At 48.9% G+C, this 22,118-nt stretch overlaps 1 protein-coding gene across 2 annotated transcripts in view; it reads left to right on the forward strand.

Annotated features, from left to right (window-relative positions):
• Positions 1-22,118, forward strand: part of THAP7 (THAP domain containing 7) — a 146,873-nt gene that overhangs the window by 84,277 nt on the left and 40,478 nt on the right. For both annotated transcript variants that reach the window (XM_078654813.1, XM_078654814.1), the window contains exon 2: positions 21,659-21,801. In XM_078654813.1, the coding sequence (XP_078510939.1) occupies positions 21,722-21,801 (80 nt within the window). In that variant the 5' untranslated portion in view covers positions 21,659-21,721. The remainder of the gene's footprint in view (positions 1-21,658; positions 21,802-22,118) is intronic.

Here is a 22,118-nt window from a genome sequence, read left to right on the forward strand (position 1 = left end):
TGAGAAATCCGCTTGTTCAAGAGAGTTTGTTCCCCTGCTATAGGTTCGAGCTATTAATCCCTGCGGGATTTAATAGCTCGGCCTAATAATCCCTGCGGGATTTAATAGCTCGACCTAAAAACCCCAGCAGTTTACAGTGATCTGGGGCTCGATGGAATCTAGGCTTTTCATTATGGCCATCTGACAAGTTCGGATCTCCCGTTCATTAAAAATGGATTTCAGTAATAAAATACGGGATTCCTTTAGGACAGGGCATTTGCAAACCAGGTGTATGATGTCTTCCTTTAAGGCACCACATAGTCTGCATGATTTTAATTCTTTGACTCCATGAATTTTGGTAGGCCAGAGATGTCACGACACCTAGTCAAATCACCAGCAGCTTTCTTTTTAGATATGGTAGATATGTCCTACCGAGATATTCTGCTGGGTTTAAAGTGGTACTGGATTGTATTACTATCCAGGCAAGTGACAGATTGGGGAGTTTGTGCTTGTCATCAATAAGGAAATGTAATTTAGCTGCTTTGTTAATGGCATGGTGTAGGAGAGTAGGGTCTGCAATCCTATGATCACCCAGATTTTTGCTTTTTTGCTGCACTGGTTTACGACTTTCCCTGGCTGTGGGCCTGCTAATCAGACCCACAGCCTAGCTGTTCTCTCTATCCAAATTGTACTCAGGTACTGAATTGGCACTGGGCCCTCTCCAAGTCCCTGTACCCAGGGCTGAGGTGTACCCAGAAGTCTCCCAGGGGCTGAAGCATGTATTATGCCACCCCTGGGCTGACTAACTAAACTGACACAACTGGCTGCACGACAGCTGGGGCAAGGTGGTGTACTCACCCTTTGCTTTAGATATAGTATACCTATATCTAACCCTAAGATGGACACACAGATCTCCTATCAGTCACTCCTATGGCAGGCCTTAACAATCCTGAAGGCAGAGTGCTTGGAATCGTGTGAGATGGTGCTCTGGCATGAGCTGAGCCTGTCTGCGGCTTTCGGGATCCATCCCTTAGCCGTTTCCATGATATCGCATACCATATACTCTTAAGTGCATTATAATCCTCGCGGTTATATGCCAACTCTGGTATCGCTTTATCAAAACATGTCGAGTAAGGTGTCATACGAATTGGAATACTAACCCCTCGCCAATTCTGGCGACGGGGTTAGCATTCCACCCTTCTAGAGGGACACGACATGTATGTAACCCCTAACCCCGGTTAAAGTCAGACATAGCCTCAGCTCCACAAAATGGATGCTGCCACCGAGACACAAGTCTGCCCTCCTGCTGCTGGGAGTCCTCCCAGAGCAGGAGGCAAGGACAAAGGGTTTCCTGCCAGGGGCGGTGCCAGCACCGTCCCAGACAGGGTTTTGTGTATTCCAGGTAGGCAGGGCTACAGAGGAAGGTGACTGCAAGTGGCACCCCGGTGCTCACTGTGCATAGGCCGGCTGAAACCAGTTCCAGGGGCACTCCAGCCCCTGGCCTGGGGAAAGCCCGCCAAGGAAGTGGGTGTAACCACCCCCCTCCTGGTCCCACCCCTAGGGCAGGACTTAGTCGCGTGCCAGCCCCCTTTTCCCAGATAAAGGTAGGGACTGGCCCCCTTCCAAATCAGATCATCTTTGGAATCAAGATACCACTTTCCACGAAAGGACTTCACGATTTCTTCCTCAAGATTCTCCCTTGTGGCTAAGGAGTAGTCACCCTGCATCCGCAGGCACCATCCAAGAACACTGCGGTCTGCTGCACGTCCTTCCTCCGGAATCCGACTGCCCAGCTCGACGAGACCCGGCTTCCCTGGCACCTCTGACCTCTACCCACCTCTACAGCACAGCTGAGAACCGTGGGTGCGACGAGACCTCGAGGGACCGGCCATCGCCAAGACTGCACGACTTCTGCACAGCAAGCCCACCGAGTAATTTCCTGGTGAGTGCTTTGGGGTCCGAGAAGCCCCCACCCTGAGCAGCTCCAGCACCGAAGAGCAGCCCCCCAGCATATCCACGATCGGCGTGGGGCCCTTCTGCTTTTTGCTGCTCACCGCGTTGTTTGGCTACTAACCCGCTGGCTTGTGGCCTTCCGAACGACGCCCGACGACAACACTGCTGCTAGTCTGGTTGCTCCAGACTGGCCCTTGCTTCCCTCCATCGGAGAAGTACCCTGGACCCTCCTGGTCCGGCTAAGACGCCATTTTTAGGTCCACCGCGTGGGCCTTGCATTTGCCAAGACTTGTTGCCCAATCCTGGGTCCAGCGACGTCGACAGCAAGAACCTTCGTGGGACAGCTCGCACCTCCATCCTGGTCGCCGACAACGCCTCCTGGTCCGAGAGACTGCAGAGCCCAGCAGCGCCCACTCACCTGACTGCGGTGACTTCGCCCGGTGCCATCCTGGTGCCCACTTAATCACTGGCTAGTGATTCAAGAACTTGGTCCCCTCTGCTTTCAGGTTTTCTTCTTCCTTGATCCAGGCTTGGATCCATCGAACTTTTCTTCACTGGTCGCCTGCCAGCAACTTCCTTCTTCCAGGCTCCTGGTCCGGCACGAGGATTCCCGACGTCTTTTCAGACCTATGCAGCTGCAGCCCCTGGGCTAGGTAACTTCGGCATTTCGGTGCCCGAGCATAGCCTCACTATCTAAGGGTCAGGATCCACTGTCGTTTTCTCCCTACCAGGTCGGGTTCGCCCGTGAACACTAACTTTGTGAATTCTAGCTTCCATAGACTTTGTCCCGCATCCCGCGTGAGAGTGCACACTCTGCACCCGAGTTCCCTAGGCCTCCTGCTAGTAATCTAAAGGTTCAGTAGTCTAGTCCTAGCGATCCCAAAGCCTCTGAGAATCGTTACTTACCTGCTAGTAATTCGCATTCCACTTTTAAAGTATATGGTTTTTCGTGCCCCTCGGGCATTTGTGTATAACGTGCTAACTTAAGTATTTTCATAAGAGTTTTGTTGTGTGCTTAGCACCCTGTCCTCATAAAGAGTACAGGGTTGTTGTGATTCTAATAAATACATTGTTTATTTTCATAACACTTGTGTGGTGTCCTTTCACTGGGTGTTCAAGGGGTAAGGTGATGGTAAAACAGCTGGCTTAACACGCCCTCTAGAGTCTTAGCCTTAGACTGCTCGTATCCATGCTACTAGGATAGCTGGTCTATAAGGTTGACTTACAACCAATCATCAATAAGGGTTGTTTGGACTGATATATAGTGATCACTAGAATAGTGAACACTGCACATCAGGCCAACTTCTCACACATGGCAAAAAGTAGGATACGGTAAATTTAAGTGCCATATATCCATTGAATTTGTTTCTTGCAGGGACAACCACAAATATTTACTACAGATCGAGTGTGTCATTCACCAGAGACTGCCATAAAGCCTTGACTAGAGAACTGGTTTGATTAATCCGTATTGTATGCCATGTATTAATAGTTGGGTATCTTCTTGCTATGATTTGTTGTGTTAGCCCAAATTCCAGTCGAACCTGTGAGGCAGCGGCACTCTGGGGAAGTCCGAAAACTCGCTTGTAGGTGCTTGTTTGCAATTTGTCCACAATGATAGCATTTTTTCCATGCAAAACCACACTCGCATAAGCCACCATTGGAAGTAGTTTTGCAGTGATGATCGCTAATAATGGCTTAAAGGAAGGGCCGTCCAACTTCTTGGCAAGCACACAAATGGCGTATGTCAGCGCCTTACTTTTCTTTACCATGTGCTGTTTATGCATCTCGAAATTACATTTTTTGTCAATGTAAAGACCCAAATGTTTGTAATTGCTAACTTCTTCTAACGTCTCCTAGCTTAATCTTGAGTGGGGGAGGGTCCATTTCTCATGGGCATTGTGTGGTAAATAAATAATTAATTACCGGTACTATTTTTGAATACATTGAATAAAACAGATAGCTCAATAAATAAGAGACAGGATTCGAGGTATCTGAGTCTAACAGGCTTTAATCAGGCATAAGGGAAGGGACAGGAACGGGATAGCCTGCACGGAAATAGAATGGATGGCAGCTGCCAGGGAATGGGAATGGCATGGGGGTTTCAGTAACAGTACACAGTATATATATACTAAAACAATTACATTACATTCAATACAGTAGGCGTAGCAGTAGGCGTAACTCGTAGCAGTCGCGAAAGATAAGGACAAAATGGGTGTAACAAGAAGGCGTGTACAGGACGTATACATAGACATGTGATGTAGACGTCCCAGAAGTGTCATAAATGGGGCGGAAACATAGAGGGTGCTACCTGAGCAGCTGGGACCTTTAACCTAGTGGTGCGCGCAAACGGGCAATGACGTGTGACTAGGGAGAACTGGGGGCTATGACTTCTGCACTAGAAGAGGAGACTAAAGTCTGCAGGGTCAAGACGACATGTACCTATGGCATATCTGGTATCTTGTGTTTGGAGTACATGTTGATAGAAACTAAAAGCTATCAGGGCAGAGGCTACTTGACTCTAAGGCTGGTGCATGCATATATTCTTCGTGTAATGCGTGTGCTAGGAATATTCTATGAATATTAATACAGTATTTCTCCTGCATGGAGACAGAAAGACTAGACCATAGTTGAAACTGTTGATGCGGTTCAGTAGCTTAGGAATGCAAAGACGAGAGGCTGGACTGATAACTAGAAGCATAACATACTCTTGGCAGACAGGCAGGCAGAGCCAGGCCGGGCCGGGCACCGTGCTGCGCGGAAGTAAGTTAAGGGTCAGGGATGCAGGTGGGGGCTTTATCGCTCCTCGGAGCGGGTTCAGAAGACTGGAGCTGAATCTGATGTCCGGGCCCTTTTGAGGCCTAGAAACGGGGACAATTCAATGAATTAACGTGTACACTGTAAAACATGGCAACATAGGCCTAATACTCGTTGCTTTCACGAGAACTGGAAACTGACATACTAGAGTTGGACACAACTGTAATTGCGTCTTTAATCGATCATAGGGGGATATATGCATATCGATCATGCACGTATAACATAGAATGGGGAACACGTAGGCACATATAACATGGCAAAATTTACTTTTCCACAATTGTTTTAATCTTGACCTTGTTTATTTCTTGTTTTTTTGCCATGGCAAATTCCGCTGATTCTTCGATTGATCTTTGTAAACCCACCCTCGAAAGACTTAAAAACATGATATTGTCCACGTAAGACAAGTTTATCAGGATCAATGGCCCTAGTCTCGGTGGATGAGTTACCTAGCTGCGGCAATAGGTCAGCCATTAAAAGATTGAAAAGGTGTGGCGCAAGAACACACTCTTGTTTAAAGACGATAACTGTAGGTATTCACCTGGACAGCCTCGTCCCATCTGCCAACTTGATTTGGGTCCAAGTATGTATGTATAAAATTGCTCAATATTTCGCAAGGTTTTATCTTGAAGATCCCACCGCCTTAGCTTTCCTCACAAAAGGGCTCAATCAACCCGATCAAAAGCGTCTTTCAAGTCTATGAAACATTAAAGCAATATTTTCTTTAAGCACTTACATTTGTCAGCAATTGTTGTTTCTGCTAGTGTGTATGGTGGCTCCATAGACTTTCCGAAATCCTGTCTGGTTGAATGGAATCCGATTGTTGGTGTTGGACCACTCCACTATGTTTTCCAGGACTAATGAGACGTAGTGTTTTGCTTCTGAGTCAATGAGTTCGATCGGTCCCCTCCCTTGAAGATTGGATTTATTATCGATCCTCTCCAATTTCTGGGGATGAATCCAGTTGCCTTGACCTCTTTATACAGTGCTGTTAGCAGGCTGGCCCAATATTCCGGGTCTAGTTCGTAAATGGCTGGGATAATGCCATCAGTGTGAGACCACTGGGACGAGTGACATCCTACATGTTGCCGATGTAACTGGGTCTTTTGCCCAAACATCATTGTTTGACTCTTACTCTGAGGAACATTTTTGATTAGCAAAGATCTTCATCAAATGAGATACCCAGTCTTTTTCTGTAACACTTGAGCTTTTTATTGTTCCTTCTTCCCTGCCAATGCCGTTAACAGTTGCCCAAAAGGCTGTAGTACTAGTTTGTTTGGAGTTAAAAAGGAACTTTGCCCAGAACTCTTCAGATTTTGTTTTCCGATCTACCCAGAGTTGTTTTTTATTAAGCCTTTCCAATTTTTTTATTTTCTCCCATGTGTAAGTTGTTGGAGTAGGTTTCCTGACCTTCCTAATTTCTCGTCTCAGTTCTTATCTTCAGTTTAGGTTTTTTCCGTCAAACCCACTGGTTGCCGAGTTATTTGCCTCTACAGGGCGTGGATTTAGAGCCGTCCATTAGCAATCTTGTTGAAAATCTTGTCAAAGCTTTTATTGGTGTGACAAGTGGTGCTCTGCTGGATTTCAGTTTTGCTTTCGCCTTGGCAACCAACTTTGGGAGAGAACGATGTGTCCATTTTCAACGCTTCAGGTTAATTGCTTATAGTCTTACAATTCCTGCGGGTGCCAATAGGTGTTTAGCAGGCTTTAGGCTTCACTCCAGTTGCTGGCATGAGTAGTCGTTTTCCACAGTGTATTTGATTTTTGTACTTCCTCATCTGATTTACCAATGGAAAGAAGAGTACTGTGTTGTCGATTTATTGATCCTGATGTCACTACAAAATATGTTAGCCTTTGGGGGTTGTCATCTTGAGTTCGACAATAGATTACCAGATGTTCCATGACAGTAACCAGTTCCTTCCCGATGGGGTCTGGTTGTTTTCGGGGATGGGTGGCCTGTGGGAGAACTGACCAGATTGCATTTTTGGCTTCGAAGTGCTGGTCCACTTCCGATGTGTGGGTGTGTATATTAAATTGGTGTTAAAGTCAGCTGTCACTAGTATTTCTCCGGTAGGGTTTGTGAATCTTACTTCTGTTATCACGTGGATTCGTTTCTTGAATAATGCAGAATTTTTATGGGCATTGGGATGTGCATAATTGTTGAATAATGTTACTGGTGTTTTCCAATGGTCGTAGCGGAGGCTAAGCATAATTGTCTGTAGATCGGAGGTGGAGATTTGTAGTTGCTCCGAGATGATGCTTAATGCGGTTGATACATAGACGCTAAGACCCTGTCTAGACCTCACAAATCGATATGCTTTATTTGCATCAACTTGGTGAAGCACATACCCAGCCAATTGAATTGGATCGATCAGTCAGGTCTGTTACAGGGCTATGATTTCATATTTTCCCCAGTTTTCTGGCAGTGCACCATTTGTTAGTTTGCACTTTGCTCCAGCGATGTTCCAGGAAAGAATTCTGAGAAAAATCTTCTGCAAATTGGTTGTCCTTCCTTGGGGCATTTAAGGCAGATGCTATCCAGCACCATTGTTCTCGAGTTTATCCATTACTTGTTTCTTTGAATTCGTGGTTATTCCGTGGTTCCTGTTGAACCATGAGCATGTTGTATAACCGAATATACCGGGTAGGGACCTAGGCTGGTGATTAGACTTTGGGGCAAGGTTAACAAGGGAGATGGATAGCGCTGTTTTTTGGGTTTTGAAAGAAGTGTACCCTATGATTTGAACTGTTGCCGTGCTATTAACTAGGAGGGCTATGGGGGCGCTAGAGGGCGCCGGGCAAGATGGCCGCACGTATGTGAGGCTCTGCCGGGACCGTAATTAATATGTGCTAAAATCCTGTACATCCTGCTGCTTGGACCCCCCAGCTTGAAGGCAACATTCACCTGAAGTGCCTGTGACTCGAGAGCGGAGCTCTCCCTTGAGCGGAAGAATCGACTGACCCGTGATTCCGGAGGTGCCGCGCGCCGCATCCTAGACGGCCGGAGGCGGGTGATCCAGCAGAGTGAGCCGCGCTGCGGCTTGGGACTTATTGCCTGCTCTTCCTGCTCGGATGACCGGTCTGGTGCCCTGAACGTTGAGCTGCGGAAGGTGGCGGAGCACTGAAGACGGCGGGATTGTGCCTGAAAATCGAGCGGACCGCAGTCCGATCCCGCTGGTGGTGGTGAGTGGGGCGAGGGACTACGCGAGTCCGGGGCTGCGGAGGCGGCGCTGGGCCGCACTGGGCCTTGTCGCGCAAGCTTCGGCTGGCTGGGGTGCGGGACAATGCTGAACCGCTACGCAAGGGTGCTGGGGGAGAGTTGCGGCCCAGCGGGCTTGGAGGGCCATTTACCATTGTGGTCCAGCGTGGGAGGTCTGACTTGCTGCTCTGGTCGGTGTCCTTGGCCTGCCGCCTTGAACACGCTGCCGCTCCCTGATCTGCTGCTGCTGGTGAGAGGGCCGACTGGGTCCTTGGTGCTGCAGCGCTAGCCAGTCTGCTTGGCTTTGAGGATCGCCTGGGCCAGAATTGCGGGGGTGCCTGTCCGACCCCACGGACTACTACCTCTGGGCTGAGCCTGATCTAGAGGCGGCGCCATGGGCAGGCCGGAGTGTAATCAGCCTAAGATCAATTTTGAGGCGAAAAAAACTGCGCAGTCCTCCTCACAATCACCGCCGGACACTGAGAATGCGGGGGCGGCGGGCGGAGGCCCGACCTTGGAGAATACGCTTGTGGCGATGCAAAAAACGTTGCAGTCCATTGAATGCACCATGGAGGCGGTCAATCATAGGCTCGACCATATGGCGACGCAGTTCGACCGGCAGAACGAGAGGATGGGCGAGGTGGAACAGAGGGTATCCGCCACGGAGGATGGGCTGGCCACAGTGACCACTAAGGTATTTAATATGGAGAGAGTGCTGGCGGTGATGCAGGCGAAGAACGAAGAGTTGGAGGGGAGGTCCAGACGCAATAACATTCGCGTCACGGGCCAGCCGGAATCCACGAATGTGGGGCGGATGGAGGACTTCATGGAGCGAATGCTGGTGGACATCTTTGGCTCGGACCAGTTGTCAAGGGTCTTCATCGTGGAGAGGGCACACCGCACGCTGGTGAAGAGACCGGTACCTGGGGCAAATCCGCGCCCAGTCATCGCTCGCATACTTAACTACAAGGACCGTGATGTGATACTTCGGCTTGCCAGGGAGAAGGGCTCCATTGAATACCAAGGGAGTAAACCGGAGTTCTTCCCAGACTTCACTGTGGCGGTGCAGACAGCGCGAAAGGAGTTCAGTACGGTAAAACAGCTGCTTCGAGAGGAGAACATTCCATATGCCATGCTGTACCCTGCGCGGCTTCGGATAGGGCCCCCTTCTGACAATAAAATCTTCGCTACCCCTAAGGCTGCTATGGACTATGCGAAAAAACAGAGGAAACGCAAAAGGGACTCAAATGTGCAGCAGGAGGGGGAAGGGGACCAGATGGACGGTGTGGAATAGGCGTCTGACGCCTTGCAAATAACTCTTGGTTGAAGAGGCTGCCCCTACGAGAGGCGTTTTTGCTTGGTATGGTATGGCTTGTTGCCTTGATGCGTTGTTTACCCTGCCTTACTCTGCGGAACGCAGTTTCAAAGTTTTTTGTAAATTCTCCTGTACTGCAGGGTGTTTCACTTGAGGGGCAGATGGCGATTGCATCACTCCTTGCGCGGGGCAGCTGAGCCCAGAATGATACTTGGGATGTGCACAGACGCGCTCATGGGACTGGGGCTGTGGAACTGTTGTATAGCTGCTAGCTTGCCCTTTGATACTGGCGTACTGCTGTACTGTGCTTCATTTGTGGGGCGGATGTCGATTGGTTCCCTACTTCCTAGGGGCTCCTACGCCCGGATTGGTGAGCGGGTTGTGCACAGTGGCACCTGCACATATGGAGTTGTGTGATTGTTATGTAACTGCTTGATAGCTCCTAGATATTGGCGTACCGATGGATCTGATGTGCTGGTGTTGGGAGAGTCATTTTCTTTACTGACTACGTCAGGCGGCTGAGATTTGCAATGATCCTTGAGGCTCTGAGGGTTGGGGGGGAGGGGCGGGATGTTCTAATTGCTTGCGCGGTCCGCTCTCTCGTCAGATTTCTGGCGGGGGTTGTGCGCCACTGCGTCCCCACACATGGGAGATCCCCACACACTTATGTATGCATGGTTGGGGTGGCTAGGGGAGGGGGGCAGGGGTCAGCTTTGGCAGGTTGGGGTTGCTGAAGTGGGTGGAGGGGGGATGGGTTTTTTTTGGTTTTCCTGGGTACGGTCGCAGTCTTTTCTTGAGAATGACGGGAGGTGTGTGAGGACTATGCAGGGGTTGGGTGGCTACTGGGCGCTACTGTGCATGGGAAGGGTGACTCTAATTACTGGACCTCATGGAAGGCATGGTTGTGTGAGTTATGCTCAATGTGGCCTGGTGGGGTGGATTTACAGCCTTTGGGACAAATATTTGATCTGGATGGATGGCCGGGGGGGGGGGTAAAATTACATGCGTTACTTGGAATGTGAGAGGGTTGAATCGCCCTCAAAAGACTAGGCAAATGTTGGCATTTCTAGACAGACATGGTGCACAAGTTGCTTTCCTTCAAGAGACGCATTTGGGGGGTAGGGCTGCAGAGACTGTGGGTCGTAGATGGGCGGGATTTAGACCGGCATCGAATTACTCCTCTTACGCACGTGGTGTGATGATTCTGATTAAAAAATCTGTCCCGTTTGTTAAACTGCATGAGGATATTGACAAGGAGGGTCGCTATATTATAGTGCATGGCAACTTGTGTGGAACCCCTGTCACGCTTCTTAATGTTTATGGACCAAATTTGGACGACCCTGATTTTTATGTTGCACTATGGAATAAGGTCTACATGTTCCCATAGTCGGCTGTGCTTTGCGGGGGGGATTTTAATATTGTACTGGATGGGGAGATGGACAGGAAACAAGACAAGCCCTACGTACGAAAGAAAGCGGCTGCTGAGGTACATGAGGGAATGGACGGACTTGGACTGGTGGATGTGTGGCGGCTGAGGCACCCGGGTAGGAGAGAAGGTACTTGCTATACGTCAGCTCATGATACGTGGTCGAGATTGGATTACTGGTTGGTGACTCGGGATGTCTGTGGTTGGGTTATGGATGTTGATCATTTGCCGCGCACGCTCTCCGATCACGCGCCGGTCCGCTTGGTGTTGAGTATACCGACGTGCACGCCTGCTCCATTCACTTGGCGCCTGTCGCCGGGAACATTGACTGATCAGGTGTTGCGTGAGCGGCTCAGGACTCTTATTGAGGAATTCTTCGACAAAAATGTTGGCACGGTTGATAGTGCATGCACGGTGTGGGAGGCCTTTAAGGTGACTATCCGTGGGGCGTGCATTGGTCTTCAATCTGGGGTCCTGACATCGCTAAGAGGTTCCATGTCTAGGTTGGAAAGGGACCTGTTGACACTTGAGCGCCAATTGGAGGACTGCCCTGGGGAAGCCTTGTTAGCAGACATTAGGTCGAAAGTCTCTGAGTACAACGAACTAGCTGATCAGGAGGTGAAGTTCTTATCCAAGCATACCAGGGCGCGGTATTATGGTGAAGGGGGCAGACCGGGGAAAGGCCTGGCGGATCGCATACGAGAGCCTTGGGCCAAGCATTGCACGGTGCAGGAAATAGTGGATGGGGTGGAGGTTGTGACAGACACGCCGGGCATTCTGGGCTGCTTTGCGAAATATTATGAAAGTATGTATGAGCGTCGGGAGACGGCGTCAGAGGAGGAAATAGATCGATATTTTGAGGACATAGCTCTGGTTTGGCTTTCGAGGGGACAGCAGGAATTTCTAATGCACCACATCACGGTGGAGGAGTTTCGGGAGGCGATAGCTGCGCTCCCTAATGGAAAAGCTGCAGGCACAGATGGTTTGCCGTCCGAATTTTATAAAGAGTATGTCGATCTTCTGCTCCCGCACCTGGCGATGGTGCTGGAAGAGGCTGTAGAGCAGGGCCAGTTTCCAACTACGATGAGAGAGGCGCTTCTAGTTGCATTGCCGAAGCCCGGGAAACCTTCTAACCAGTGTGACTCGTACCGGCCTCTCTCCCTCATGAACACGGACGTTAAAATCATAGCCAAGGTGCTCGCTACTAGGCTGAAACTGCTTCTCCCGGTAATGGTACTACCTGATCAATCGGGGTTTGTGCCGTTCCGGTCTACCACCCACAATCTCAGGGCTCTTTTTGCTGTATTACATTTGCTCAAACCGGAGTTGGCAGCGGTGGCTGTCATGCTTGACGCCGCGAAGGCCTTCGACTCAGTCGCATGGCGGTATATGATAGCCATTTTGCACCGGATGGGGGTGCCATTCTTTTTCACATCGCTGGTGACTCTTCTCTATACTAACCCTATAGCACGGGTGAGGGTTAACGGACACGTCTCAAACTCGTTCTCGGTACGGAGGGGCACTCGGCAGGGATGCCCTCTCTCGCCTTTGCTGTTCGCCATTGTGATGGAGCCCCTGGCCTGTGTTTTAAGGCAACGGTATGCTGACGCGGCACTAAAGTTCCCCCTTCGCTCGCTGGCTGTGTCCATGTATGCCGATGACATGGTTCTTTATGTGCGCGAGCCTGCTCGCCATCTTGAACCTATCCTTAGGGAGTTCATACGGTTTGGCCGCCACTCAGGACTGACCATCAACTGGGATAAGTCTGTTATGCTGCCTCTCACTGATGCTACCCTTCCTTTTCCCTTGGAATTTCCACTAGAATGGACGGAGGACTCGGTGCGCTACCTTGGGATCTGGATTCATCGAGATAGTCAAGAAGTCATTAGAGCCAACTATGGCGTGGCTATCTCCAAGCTGGAGGATCAGGTGGCTCGATGGACTAAGCTCCCTCTCACCCTCGCCGATCGGGTGTCTTTAATTAAAATGGTTGTGCTACCGAAATTTTTTTATCTTTTTGTTAACATACCACTTCCGCTGACGTCGCACTTCTTTGCCAGGCTGAGATCCTTGCTGACCACGTTAACCTGGGCTGGGAAAAAGCCACGAGTGTCGTGGGATGTGCTGACTAAACCATACACTTTAGGAGGTTACGCTGTGCCGGATATGAAGTTATATTATCTGTGTGCGCAAGCGCATTTTGCTGCATATTGGGTGTCTGCGCCCCCGTATACCCCGCATGTGGCGCTTGAAGCCAGTTCTGTTCTCCCATACCCACTGAGAGCTATGATGGGTAACAATCACTCAGTGTTCGAAAAGGGCGAGGTGGACACTGTGCGCTCCACGGCTAATGCGTGGCGGGAGCTTGGTAGGAGAGCGGGCAGGTTGCCGTTATACGCTCCAAGCATGCCGCTATTATACCATTCGGACATATCGGTGTCGGGTGAAGTCGGTGGTCTGCAGATCCTTCAGGGAGCTGGACTACACAATATGGGGGATCTCTTCCCGGGGGCCACGTTCCTCTCGTTACAGGCTGTGACGGAGCGGTCCACAAATGTGGTCATGGCCACTTTTCTTTATGTCAGACTTCGGGCGGCTATACACTCCTTATACCCTACATATCCGGAGGAACCTTTAACATTGGGGGCCTTGCAGTTACTCTACACCGCGACTGACAGGGTTAAATTGCTTTCCAGATTATACCGAGCTGCTCAGGAGAACGAAGGAGGGGGTGCTGTACTAGCTAGGGCCAGATGGGATAAATGTCTGCCAGAGCCATTAACAGATGATGAATGGACTGAATGCTGCCCCATGACTGGGGGGTATGTGGCCAACGGCAATTTTCGCCTCTTGCATTTTAAATTTCTACATCAATGGTATTATACACCTACGCAGCTAGCTAGGTATGGGCTACGCGACTCTGCTCAATGTGTCCGGTGTGGAGGAAATGATGCAGATTTCGTGCATTTGGCATGGGGGTGTGCACGAGTGTATGACTTCTGGGTGGCTGTGACTGAGGCACTGACTAAGATGGTGAATACGGAGGTTGAGATGGATATACGCCTGTGCTTACTGGGGCTCGCCTCTGGTGTGCCTAGTTCGGAACGGAGGTTGATTGTCCTGGCATTGCAACTTGCCAAGCGGAGGGTGGCTATGGTGTGGGGTGGAAGGCGGGCGCCTGATGTCCAGTTGTGGCTGAGAGATATGGCCTACTGCAGGGACCTATTGACTTGCTATGCTGAAAATCTGCCGGTGAGGTCGCGTCCGCGCGACGTTTGGGCTCCATACACTGCATACATGCTGTCACTGGCGTGCGATGATGCTTCCGACGATGAGGGCGAGGGTCTGTTGCCGGGAGATGGAGAGCTTGAGTGCTTACCTGACTGAATGGTTACGCTGCCGGGGGTGAGTTGTCCTTCCTATTTGATGTATGTGCACCGTACGGAAGGGCTGTCTTGTTCAGTTGGCTTGATGGTGTTCACCCACTGTCTGAGGACTCATGCGGGGTTATGTGTCCGAGGTTGCACAGCTTGCTCGACTACTGATTATGTCTTACGTACCTTCTGTGTTAATCTACCATTCTGTACTCCTGTACTGGACTTTTACTGTGACCGGGGACCGGGAATGTTTGGGCTGGGGGGTTGGGGGTTGTTCCTGTGGGTTATAAAAACTGTAAAATAAGACCTATATATGATGAGCGAGATACGGCTGCGGAGGATGGCCTAGGTTTGGATTGTGACATATTATTGCCCTCTGCGATCTTTGTATGTGCTCGCCTGATGTCATCTGATATGTGCTTCTAATTGCTAACTGTTGATTTGGTAGCAGCCGGCCCTATACAGGGTTGTGGGCACACTGCTGTGTATGAGCACGTATTTGCAATAAAGGTCTTAATAAAAAAAACTAGGAGGGCTATCTCCTCTGATCTCCTTGTAGTTAAGGTTTTCTCCATGTGGCTATGATCTTCGTTTGGCAGGAATCTGACTGATTTAAGATCTGTTGATTTAATATGTAAAAAAAAACCTGTAAACTTCGTACTTGTATTGCGCACTTATACCCTGAGGCCTCTAGGCGCTGTACGCATACCGCTGTGGAACCCTTCCTGGCTTTTCCCTGTGAAGTGCCCACTCCTGGGCACCCCCAAGGTGAAGCCAGGCTTTCCAGCGCTGTTGGGGCCGTTGTGGAGATTAAGCAAGCTATTGCCCAGAGTTGCAGAGTGGGACCCATGATTAGATTATGAAACACAACAAGGGCACCCAAACGAGTCAACATAGGACCTCGGGGAACTTATATGTGGAAACAACAGTGGTCCTATGTAGGGAATAATTATACACAAAGGATAAATATAGACACAGTGGAAACTATATTCTCAGTGGACTTGCCCAGCCGGGCAGAGGTCTAATATTTTAATTCTCAACACAGTTTTTGTAAAATACCTTCAACAATTTCTTGGAGGAGGGCACAAGCCTGTACCCAGACGTTTACAGATTGTCATGGTTAGCAGAGTGGATAGAGAGTAGAGAAGAGTTTTTAGGCAGAAAGCTATTATGTTTCTGTGCATATAGCAATAACAGAATTCGCATTCAAACCATTACTTAAGTTGTAGTGATTAGTACACAAAACAGTATATGGTGTAGCAATTGTCGACGGCGTTTCGATCCCACTAGACAGTTAAAGGGATCATCATCAGGACTGTATAAAGCCTAAAATAATTCTAGCCCTGATAGCCTAAAGGAAAGATGGAGAAAAAAAGGAAAATTGTCCAAGGGGGGACACATTTTAGTAAACATTACTGGTTTCCATTTGTCAATGATCATAATAAACAACATGTGTGACATCCAATGTTGCCATGAGGGCCTATATCCTGGGTGTGCAAGTGAGGTTAAGTAAAAATTAAAAACAGGTAGTCTATGGAGATTGCAGGTTTAACAGAACCATTTGTTTCAGACAGCAACCTTCATGCAAGAGTTGTTTCCAAGCCGTTATCATTGTACCAGGTGGTTGTGTGAACACACGTTCTTAATAGAGTATTCCGACGAGTGTAAACAACTCCTTGGGAGGTGCTACGATCGTGGTGACAGGCTTGTGTCAAGAGGAGGGTAAACTCCTTGTCCGCAAGCCTCGTATTGCATGCCTTGCCGATCATTCGCGGTACTTATCAGTTGTTTCTCCCCTTAGGAGATTGTTTCCCGCCGGTTAATCCCGACGTATTGTAACTCTAATTAGAACTGCCCAAGTGTTCGAGAACCTACTGTTGTTCCCCGGGTAAGTAACCGCTCTACAACGCGGTTGCTGTCTGAAACAAATGGTTCTGTTAAACCTGCAATCTCCATAGACTACCTGTTTTTAATTTTTACTTAACCTCACTTGCACACCCAGGATATAGGCCCTTATGGCAACATTGGATGTCACACATGTTGTTTATTATGATCATTGACAAATGGAAACCAGTAATGTTTACTAAAATGTGTCCCCCCTTGGACAATTTTCCTTTTTTTCTCCATCTTTCCTTTAGGCTATCATGGCTAGAATTATTTTAGGCTTTATACAGTCCTGATGACGATCCCTTTAACTGTGTAGTGGGATCGAAACGCCGTCGACAATTGCTACACCATATACTGTTTTGTGTACTAATCACTACAACTTAAGTAATGGTTTGAATGCGAATTCTGTTATTGCTATATGCACAGAAACATAATAGCTTTCTGCCTAAAAACTCTTCTCTACTCTCTATCCACTCTGCTAACCATGACAATCTGTAAACGTCTGGGTACAGGCTTGTGCCCTCCTCCAAGAAATTGTTGAAGGTATTTTACAAAAACTGTGTTGAGAATTAAAATATTAGACCTCTGCCCGGCTGGGCAAGTCCACTGAGAATATAGTTTCCACTGTGCCTATATTTATCCTTTGTGTATAATTATTCCTTACATAGGACCACTGTTGTTTCCATGATTAGATTAGGCACCGAGGCGAGAATTATCAGGCCCGAGGAAATTGAGCCCTGGTCCCAGGCCAGATCTCTGCATCAGGGTCTGCCGCTCTAACCATTGAGCCACACTTCTCCACAATGGATCAGCGTTGATTGGCTGGGCCTCTTGCACTGTGCCTGATCTACCAAGGTTGTTTGCTCTGTTTCATGTGTATCCAAGAATATAATTTTTGGCCCCTGTTTATCTGGCGGCTCAAGTTCCGTAGCTGTTGAAGGGATCATTACAGGAGCTGCTTGCACGGTAGGTCACTTTTAATGAGTGGGCCTCCTGCACAGTTCCTGAACTGCCTTAAGTTACTTGCGATGTTTCAGATGAATCTGGGCGATCAACTTTAACCCTGTTTTATCCAGCAGCTCAAGATCAATGACTGACTTTTAACTGGATCATTGCGGTGATTGTTGCTAGAGTATCTTGATGTTTCTGCTTGACAGTAAAGATGAAGTACAAGTTATCACTACGTTCTCCATTCTGCAGGGTCCGGCCGGGGTTCCTTCTTGCCTTTCTAGCATGTTTCTTTTGTATTTGAGTATGAACTTGGATTTTAGGCTCGCATACTTCTGTAATCATTGGCAGGGGCAAATGTGGGGATGGCAGGTTCTGATCAATCGTTCTCAGGCTCAAAGGCATACAAGGGATGTTGCATGTGGTGTTTACTTCTTTTCTAAGTTGATTGACTATTGTTTGTGGCTGATCACAAGTATACCCTTCTGGAGTATGCATAGTAGATGCTGTTGCCTTCTTACGGTTTTCAATATCTCATTTAGGATAGCAGATGGAATGCCTTGTAAAAAGCTTAATTCATTGATGATTGGGCCACACACACTTGTATGCTCCTTGTTGGACTGGGTGAGTTGTCGCCAGCGTGGTGATGAGCCGATGTGTTCGCTTTTCTAGTTTGGTGTTAGTGCTGGCAATGTGTGACGCGATAATGTTCATAAGATCGATTTGACTGTTCAGTTTGTCTGATTGCATATTCAGTACTGAGATTGAGGTTTGTAAAATGCTTAATTAATACTGTCCCTTTCAAATGCTAGAATTCACTTTGATTCTCTCTTTGGGTGAAATCCGATTTTCCTGTAGAAAAATACTTTAAAAGGTTATTTGGGCTGGTCAAAGTAAATCTTTTCAATACAATTCTATTTTTTACTGAAAAGTTATTAGGCTTTTGTGTTCTCAGATAGTGCCATGATGCTTTGGCATACAAGTACTCTACAAACATATGAACATAGCTTAACTTCATAGTGACCTCTCTGACTCCGTGAGAAGAGGTCGCTCCCCACGCTCCCTGGCTGAATATCGCAGCGCTTGGGTCTGACTGCTTGCCTTGATAAATATTGCTGCTTGGGTATCGTAGCGCTTATCAGCTTTACTCGCTAAGATCCTGTGCCTACTATTGTCCGCTTGGCTCTGAATTTGCTCGCATGTAAAATTTGGCGCTCGCATTGCTGGACTTCAAAAATAAGTATTATTGCCTGATTGTGCATTCATCTGTGTGCCCCAATCTCGTCCTGTTTGAGGTTTGTTTTCGCTGCCATTTTGTTTGTTGTGCCTCGTGGCCAGCCTCCCCACCCTGCTACCGCCTCCCAGCTGCTCCTCCCTCGCCCCCTCCACTATCCATATATGACATCTACTTATGCGCGCAGCGTTTACGCGCAGCGGTCGCGCCCAATGCGCGCCGAAGGTGCGCCAAAGGTAAGCCCGTCTTCGCCAGTCCGCGCCTGGACCGCGCCCAGCGCTAGACACCCTGGTCCCCGCAATTCCCATTCCACACGCATTACCTATGATGCCGCTACCCTCTCAACCCTTAACCCCGGCCGACTCCCAAACTGCTACCAAGCCGCCCCAGGTCACACCCATGGACCCTTCACCTGCCTCTCCTGCAAGTTCGACTGCATCAGGACCAACTCCACAAACTCCAAACAAAGCTCTGACACTAACCACCTAAAGTGCATCCTGATCAACACCCGCTCAGTCCACAGACACTCCATTGAACTTTGGAACCTACTCGACACTACATCGCCGGACGTCGCCTTCCTCACAGAAACATGGATGAACGCCTCATCAGCGCCCGACATCGCCATAGCCATCCCAGAAGCCTACAAGATCATCCGAAAAGATCGCACAAACCAAACAGGAGGAGGCCTCGCCATCGTCCATAAGAACACCATCCGCATCACGACCAGTTCCGATGACAACCTCGCTTCCGCCGAACACCTTCACTTCCAGATTCACACCGACCAAAAAAACCACACTCAGAGGCACCCTCATCTACAGACCACCAGAACCCCGCACACAATTCAGCGAAGACATTGCTGACTTCATCAGCACACATGCCCTCCCCCCCGAGAACTACATTCTACTGGGAGACCTCAACTTCCACCTAGAAAAGAAAAACGACAACATCACCACCACCCTTCTGGATAACCTGGCCAATCTAGGTCTCAAACAACTTGTAGACACCCCCACCCACTACGCCGGACACACACTCGACCCTATCTTCACCTCCAGCAAACACATCTCCTTCGATCACACCACAGCTCTTCATTGGACTGACCACAGCTGCGTTCACTTCAACTACAAAAAGTCCACGACCCACAACCCCCCACAACCTATTCCTCGAAGAAACTGGAACAAAATCACCACAGAACAACTCGTCACATCGCTTCACCAAAACCCCCCCACCAAATCATCGGACCCAAACCAAGCAGCCACTAACCTCACTCAATGGATCACCCATAGCGCCGACCAACTTGCACCATTGAAAAACCATCTAATCAAGCAAGGTAGCAAAAAAGCCCCCTGGTTCAACGATGACCTTAAGAAATCCAAGAAGTTCTGTCGTACCCTCGAGAAAACCTGGAGAAAAAACCCAACCACTGTTAACCTAGCCACCTTCAAGAACGCCACCCGCAAACACCACCAACTAATCCGATCCACCAAGAAATCAGCATTCAAGGATCGACTTGACGACAATGCCCAAAACAGCAAGGAACTATTCAACATCGTCAAAGAATTCACTAACCCCACCGCCGGAACAAACGACATTTCTCCCTCCCAAAACCTTTGCGACTCTCTATCCTTATTCTTCCACAACAAAATAGCCGAAATACATAACAGCTTTGAAAACCAGTCCGAAGACATGTCTGCTCCACCCATTCCCAATCCAACACCGCCCTCTAACAACCTTTGCGCCTGGAACCCAATCACCACCGAAGACACCATCCGCCTGATGAACTCCATCCACTCAGGATCGCCAACCGACCCATGCCCCCACCACATATTCAACAAAGTAGACTCCATCATAGCCCCCCATCTCCGCGATGTCATCAACTGTTCCTTCAACTCCGCTACCTTCCCGGAAATTTGGAAACATGCCAAACTCAGCGCCCTTCTGAAGAAACCCACAGCAGACCCCACCGAACTTAAAAACTACCGCCCCATCTCGCTTCTCCCATTCCCACCAAAGTCATTGAAAAAGCCGTCAATAGTCAGCTCGCCGCCTTCCTCGAATCCAACAAATCCCTCGACCCCTCACAGTCCGGCTTCCGAGCCAAACACAGCACCGAAACCGCCCTCATCGCAGCAACAGACGACATCCGAACACTACTGGACAACGGAGAAACAGTTGCCCTCCTCTTACTTGACCTCTCCGCAGCCTTCGACACAGTCTGTCACAGCACCCTCATACAACGACTCAGCAATGTCGGAATACAAGGAAAAGCATTGGAATGGATCGTATCGTTCCTTGCCGGAAGAACTCAGAGTCCGCCTTCCCCCCTTCAAATCAGTGGCCACCGAAGTCATCTGCGGAGTACCACAAGGATCATCACTCAGTCCCACCCTCTTTAACGTTTACATGAGCCCCATCGCATCCATCGCGCGCCAACACAACCTCAACATCATCTCCTACGCAGAAGACACCCAGCTGTTCCTCTCCCTCACCAAAGACCCGAACACCGCCAAAACCAACCTACACGAAGGAATGAAAGAAGTAGCCGAGTGGATGAAAAACAGCCGTTTAAAACTGATCTCGGACAAAACGGAAGTCCTCATCTTAGGCTCATCCCCCTCGGCCTGGGATGACTCTTGGTGGCCACTGGCCCTGGGAACCGCACCCATACCAACGGACCATGCACGTAACTTGGGCTTCATCCTAGACTCCTCCCTATCGATGACCAGACAAGCCAACGCCGTCTCTTCATCATGCTTCAACATCCTACGCATGCTCAAAAAAGTCTTCCGATGGATCCCCACAGAAACAAGAAAGACGGTCACCCACGCACTGGTCACCAGCCGACTGGATTACGGAAACACCCTTTACGCCGGAACCACAGCCAAACTACAGAAACTCCAACGCATCCAAAACGCCTCAGCCAGACTCATACTGGACATCCCCCGCCAAGCTCACATTTCCGGTCACCTGAAAGACCTCCACTGGCTCCCCGTCAACAAGAGAATAACGTTCCGTCTCCTCACCCACGCACACAAAGCCCTCTATGACCTAGGACCCGAGTGCCTCAACACGAGACTGTCCTTCTACACCCCCACTCGCCAACTACGATCATCCAATCAAGCCCTCGCCACAATTCCGCGCATCCACAGATCCACCATGGGGGGAAGATCCTTCTCCTATTTAGCGGCCAAGACCTGGAATTCTCTCCCCACCCACCTCCGCCTTACTCAGAACCACCTCTCCTTCAGAAAGCAACTAAAAACTTGGATATTCGATAAGTAACTGCACCCTCCTCCCCAAGCGCCTTGAGACTCTCTGGGTGAGTAGTGCGCTATATAAATTTATGAACTTGAACTTGATAACCTTTTTTTAGATTGAGTTTTTTTCTGTCTGATGTGGGCAGAACTGAGGGTAAAATCATTTGTGCTTGGGTGGGTGGGTGATACCGATTGTAGATTACATATTTCATGCATACTAGCTTGCAAAGTCTCGCTATGCTTCCATCTCTTATTTTTTTGTATGCTTTTTGTAGGTGCAGTGAGATGACCCTGGCAATGCAATTCACTGAAAAGTATTTGCCAGTCTCTGAAAGGAAATGGTGCGGACTTGTTCAGCAGCTAACTGCGTCAATCGCCATACCCCGACCAGCAAGCGCAGGGGCATTACTTTTCACAGGTAAAGGGAGGAGGTGGGACCATTGTGGAACCTAGATGCTTTCAGAGGAGGCCTGGAACAAAACCTATTTAGTGCCTTGTATTGTATCGCATTACATCTGAAGCTAGCATACTGATGTTGTGATAAGCGGGCACTGAATTCTAGTATATTAGTAAAACAGGATTGATTACAGTCGGTAACTGTGATTTGCTGCTCATCACTACTGGTTATCACATTATCGTACCCAATGTCATCTCTCCATTCCTAATTAGAGGTCTTTAACTGGCGATAGAGTGCCTTTGTATTTATCTTCTAATGTGTTTCTCTTGATAAAGTGT

This window comes from Lissotriton helveticus, chromosome 7 (assembly GCF_964261635.1).
Source record: "Lissotriton helveticus chromosome 7, aLisHel1.1, whole genome shotgun sequence".
Taxonomy (NCBI): Eukaryota; Metazoa; Chordata; class Amphibia; order Caudata; family Salamandridae; genus Lissotriton; species Lissotriton helveticus.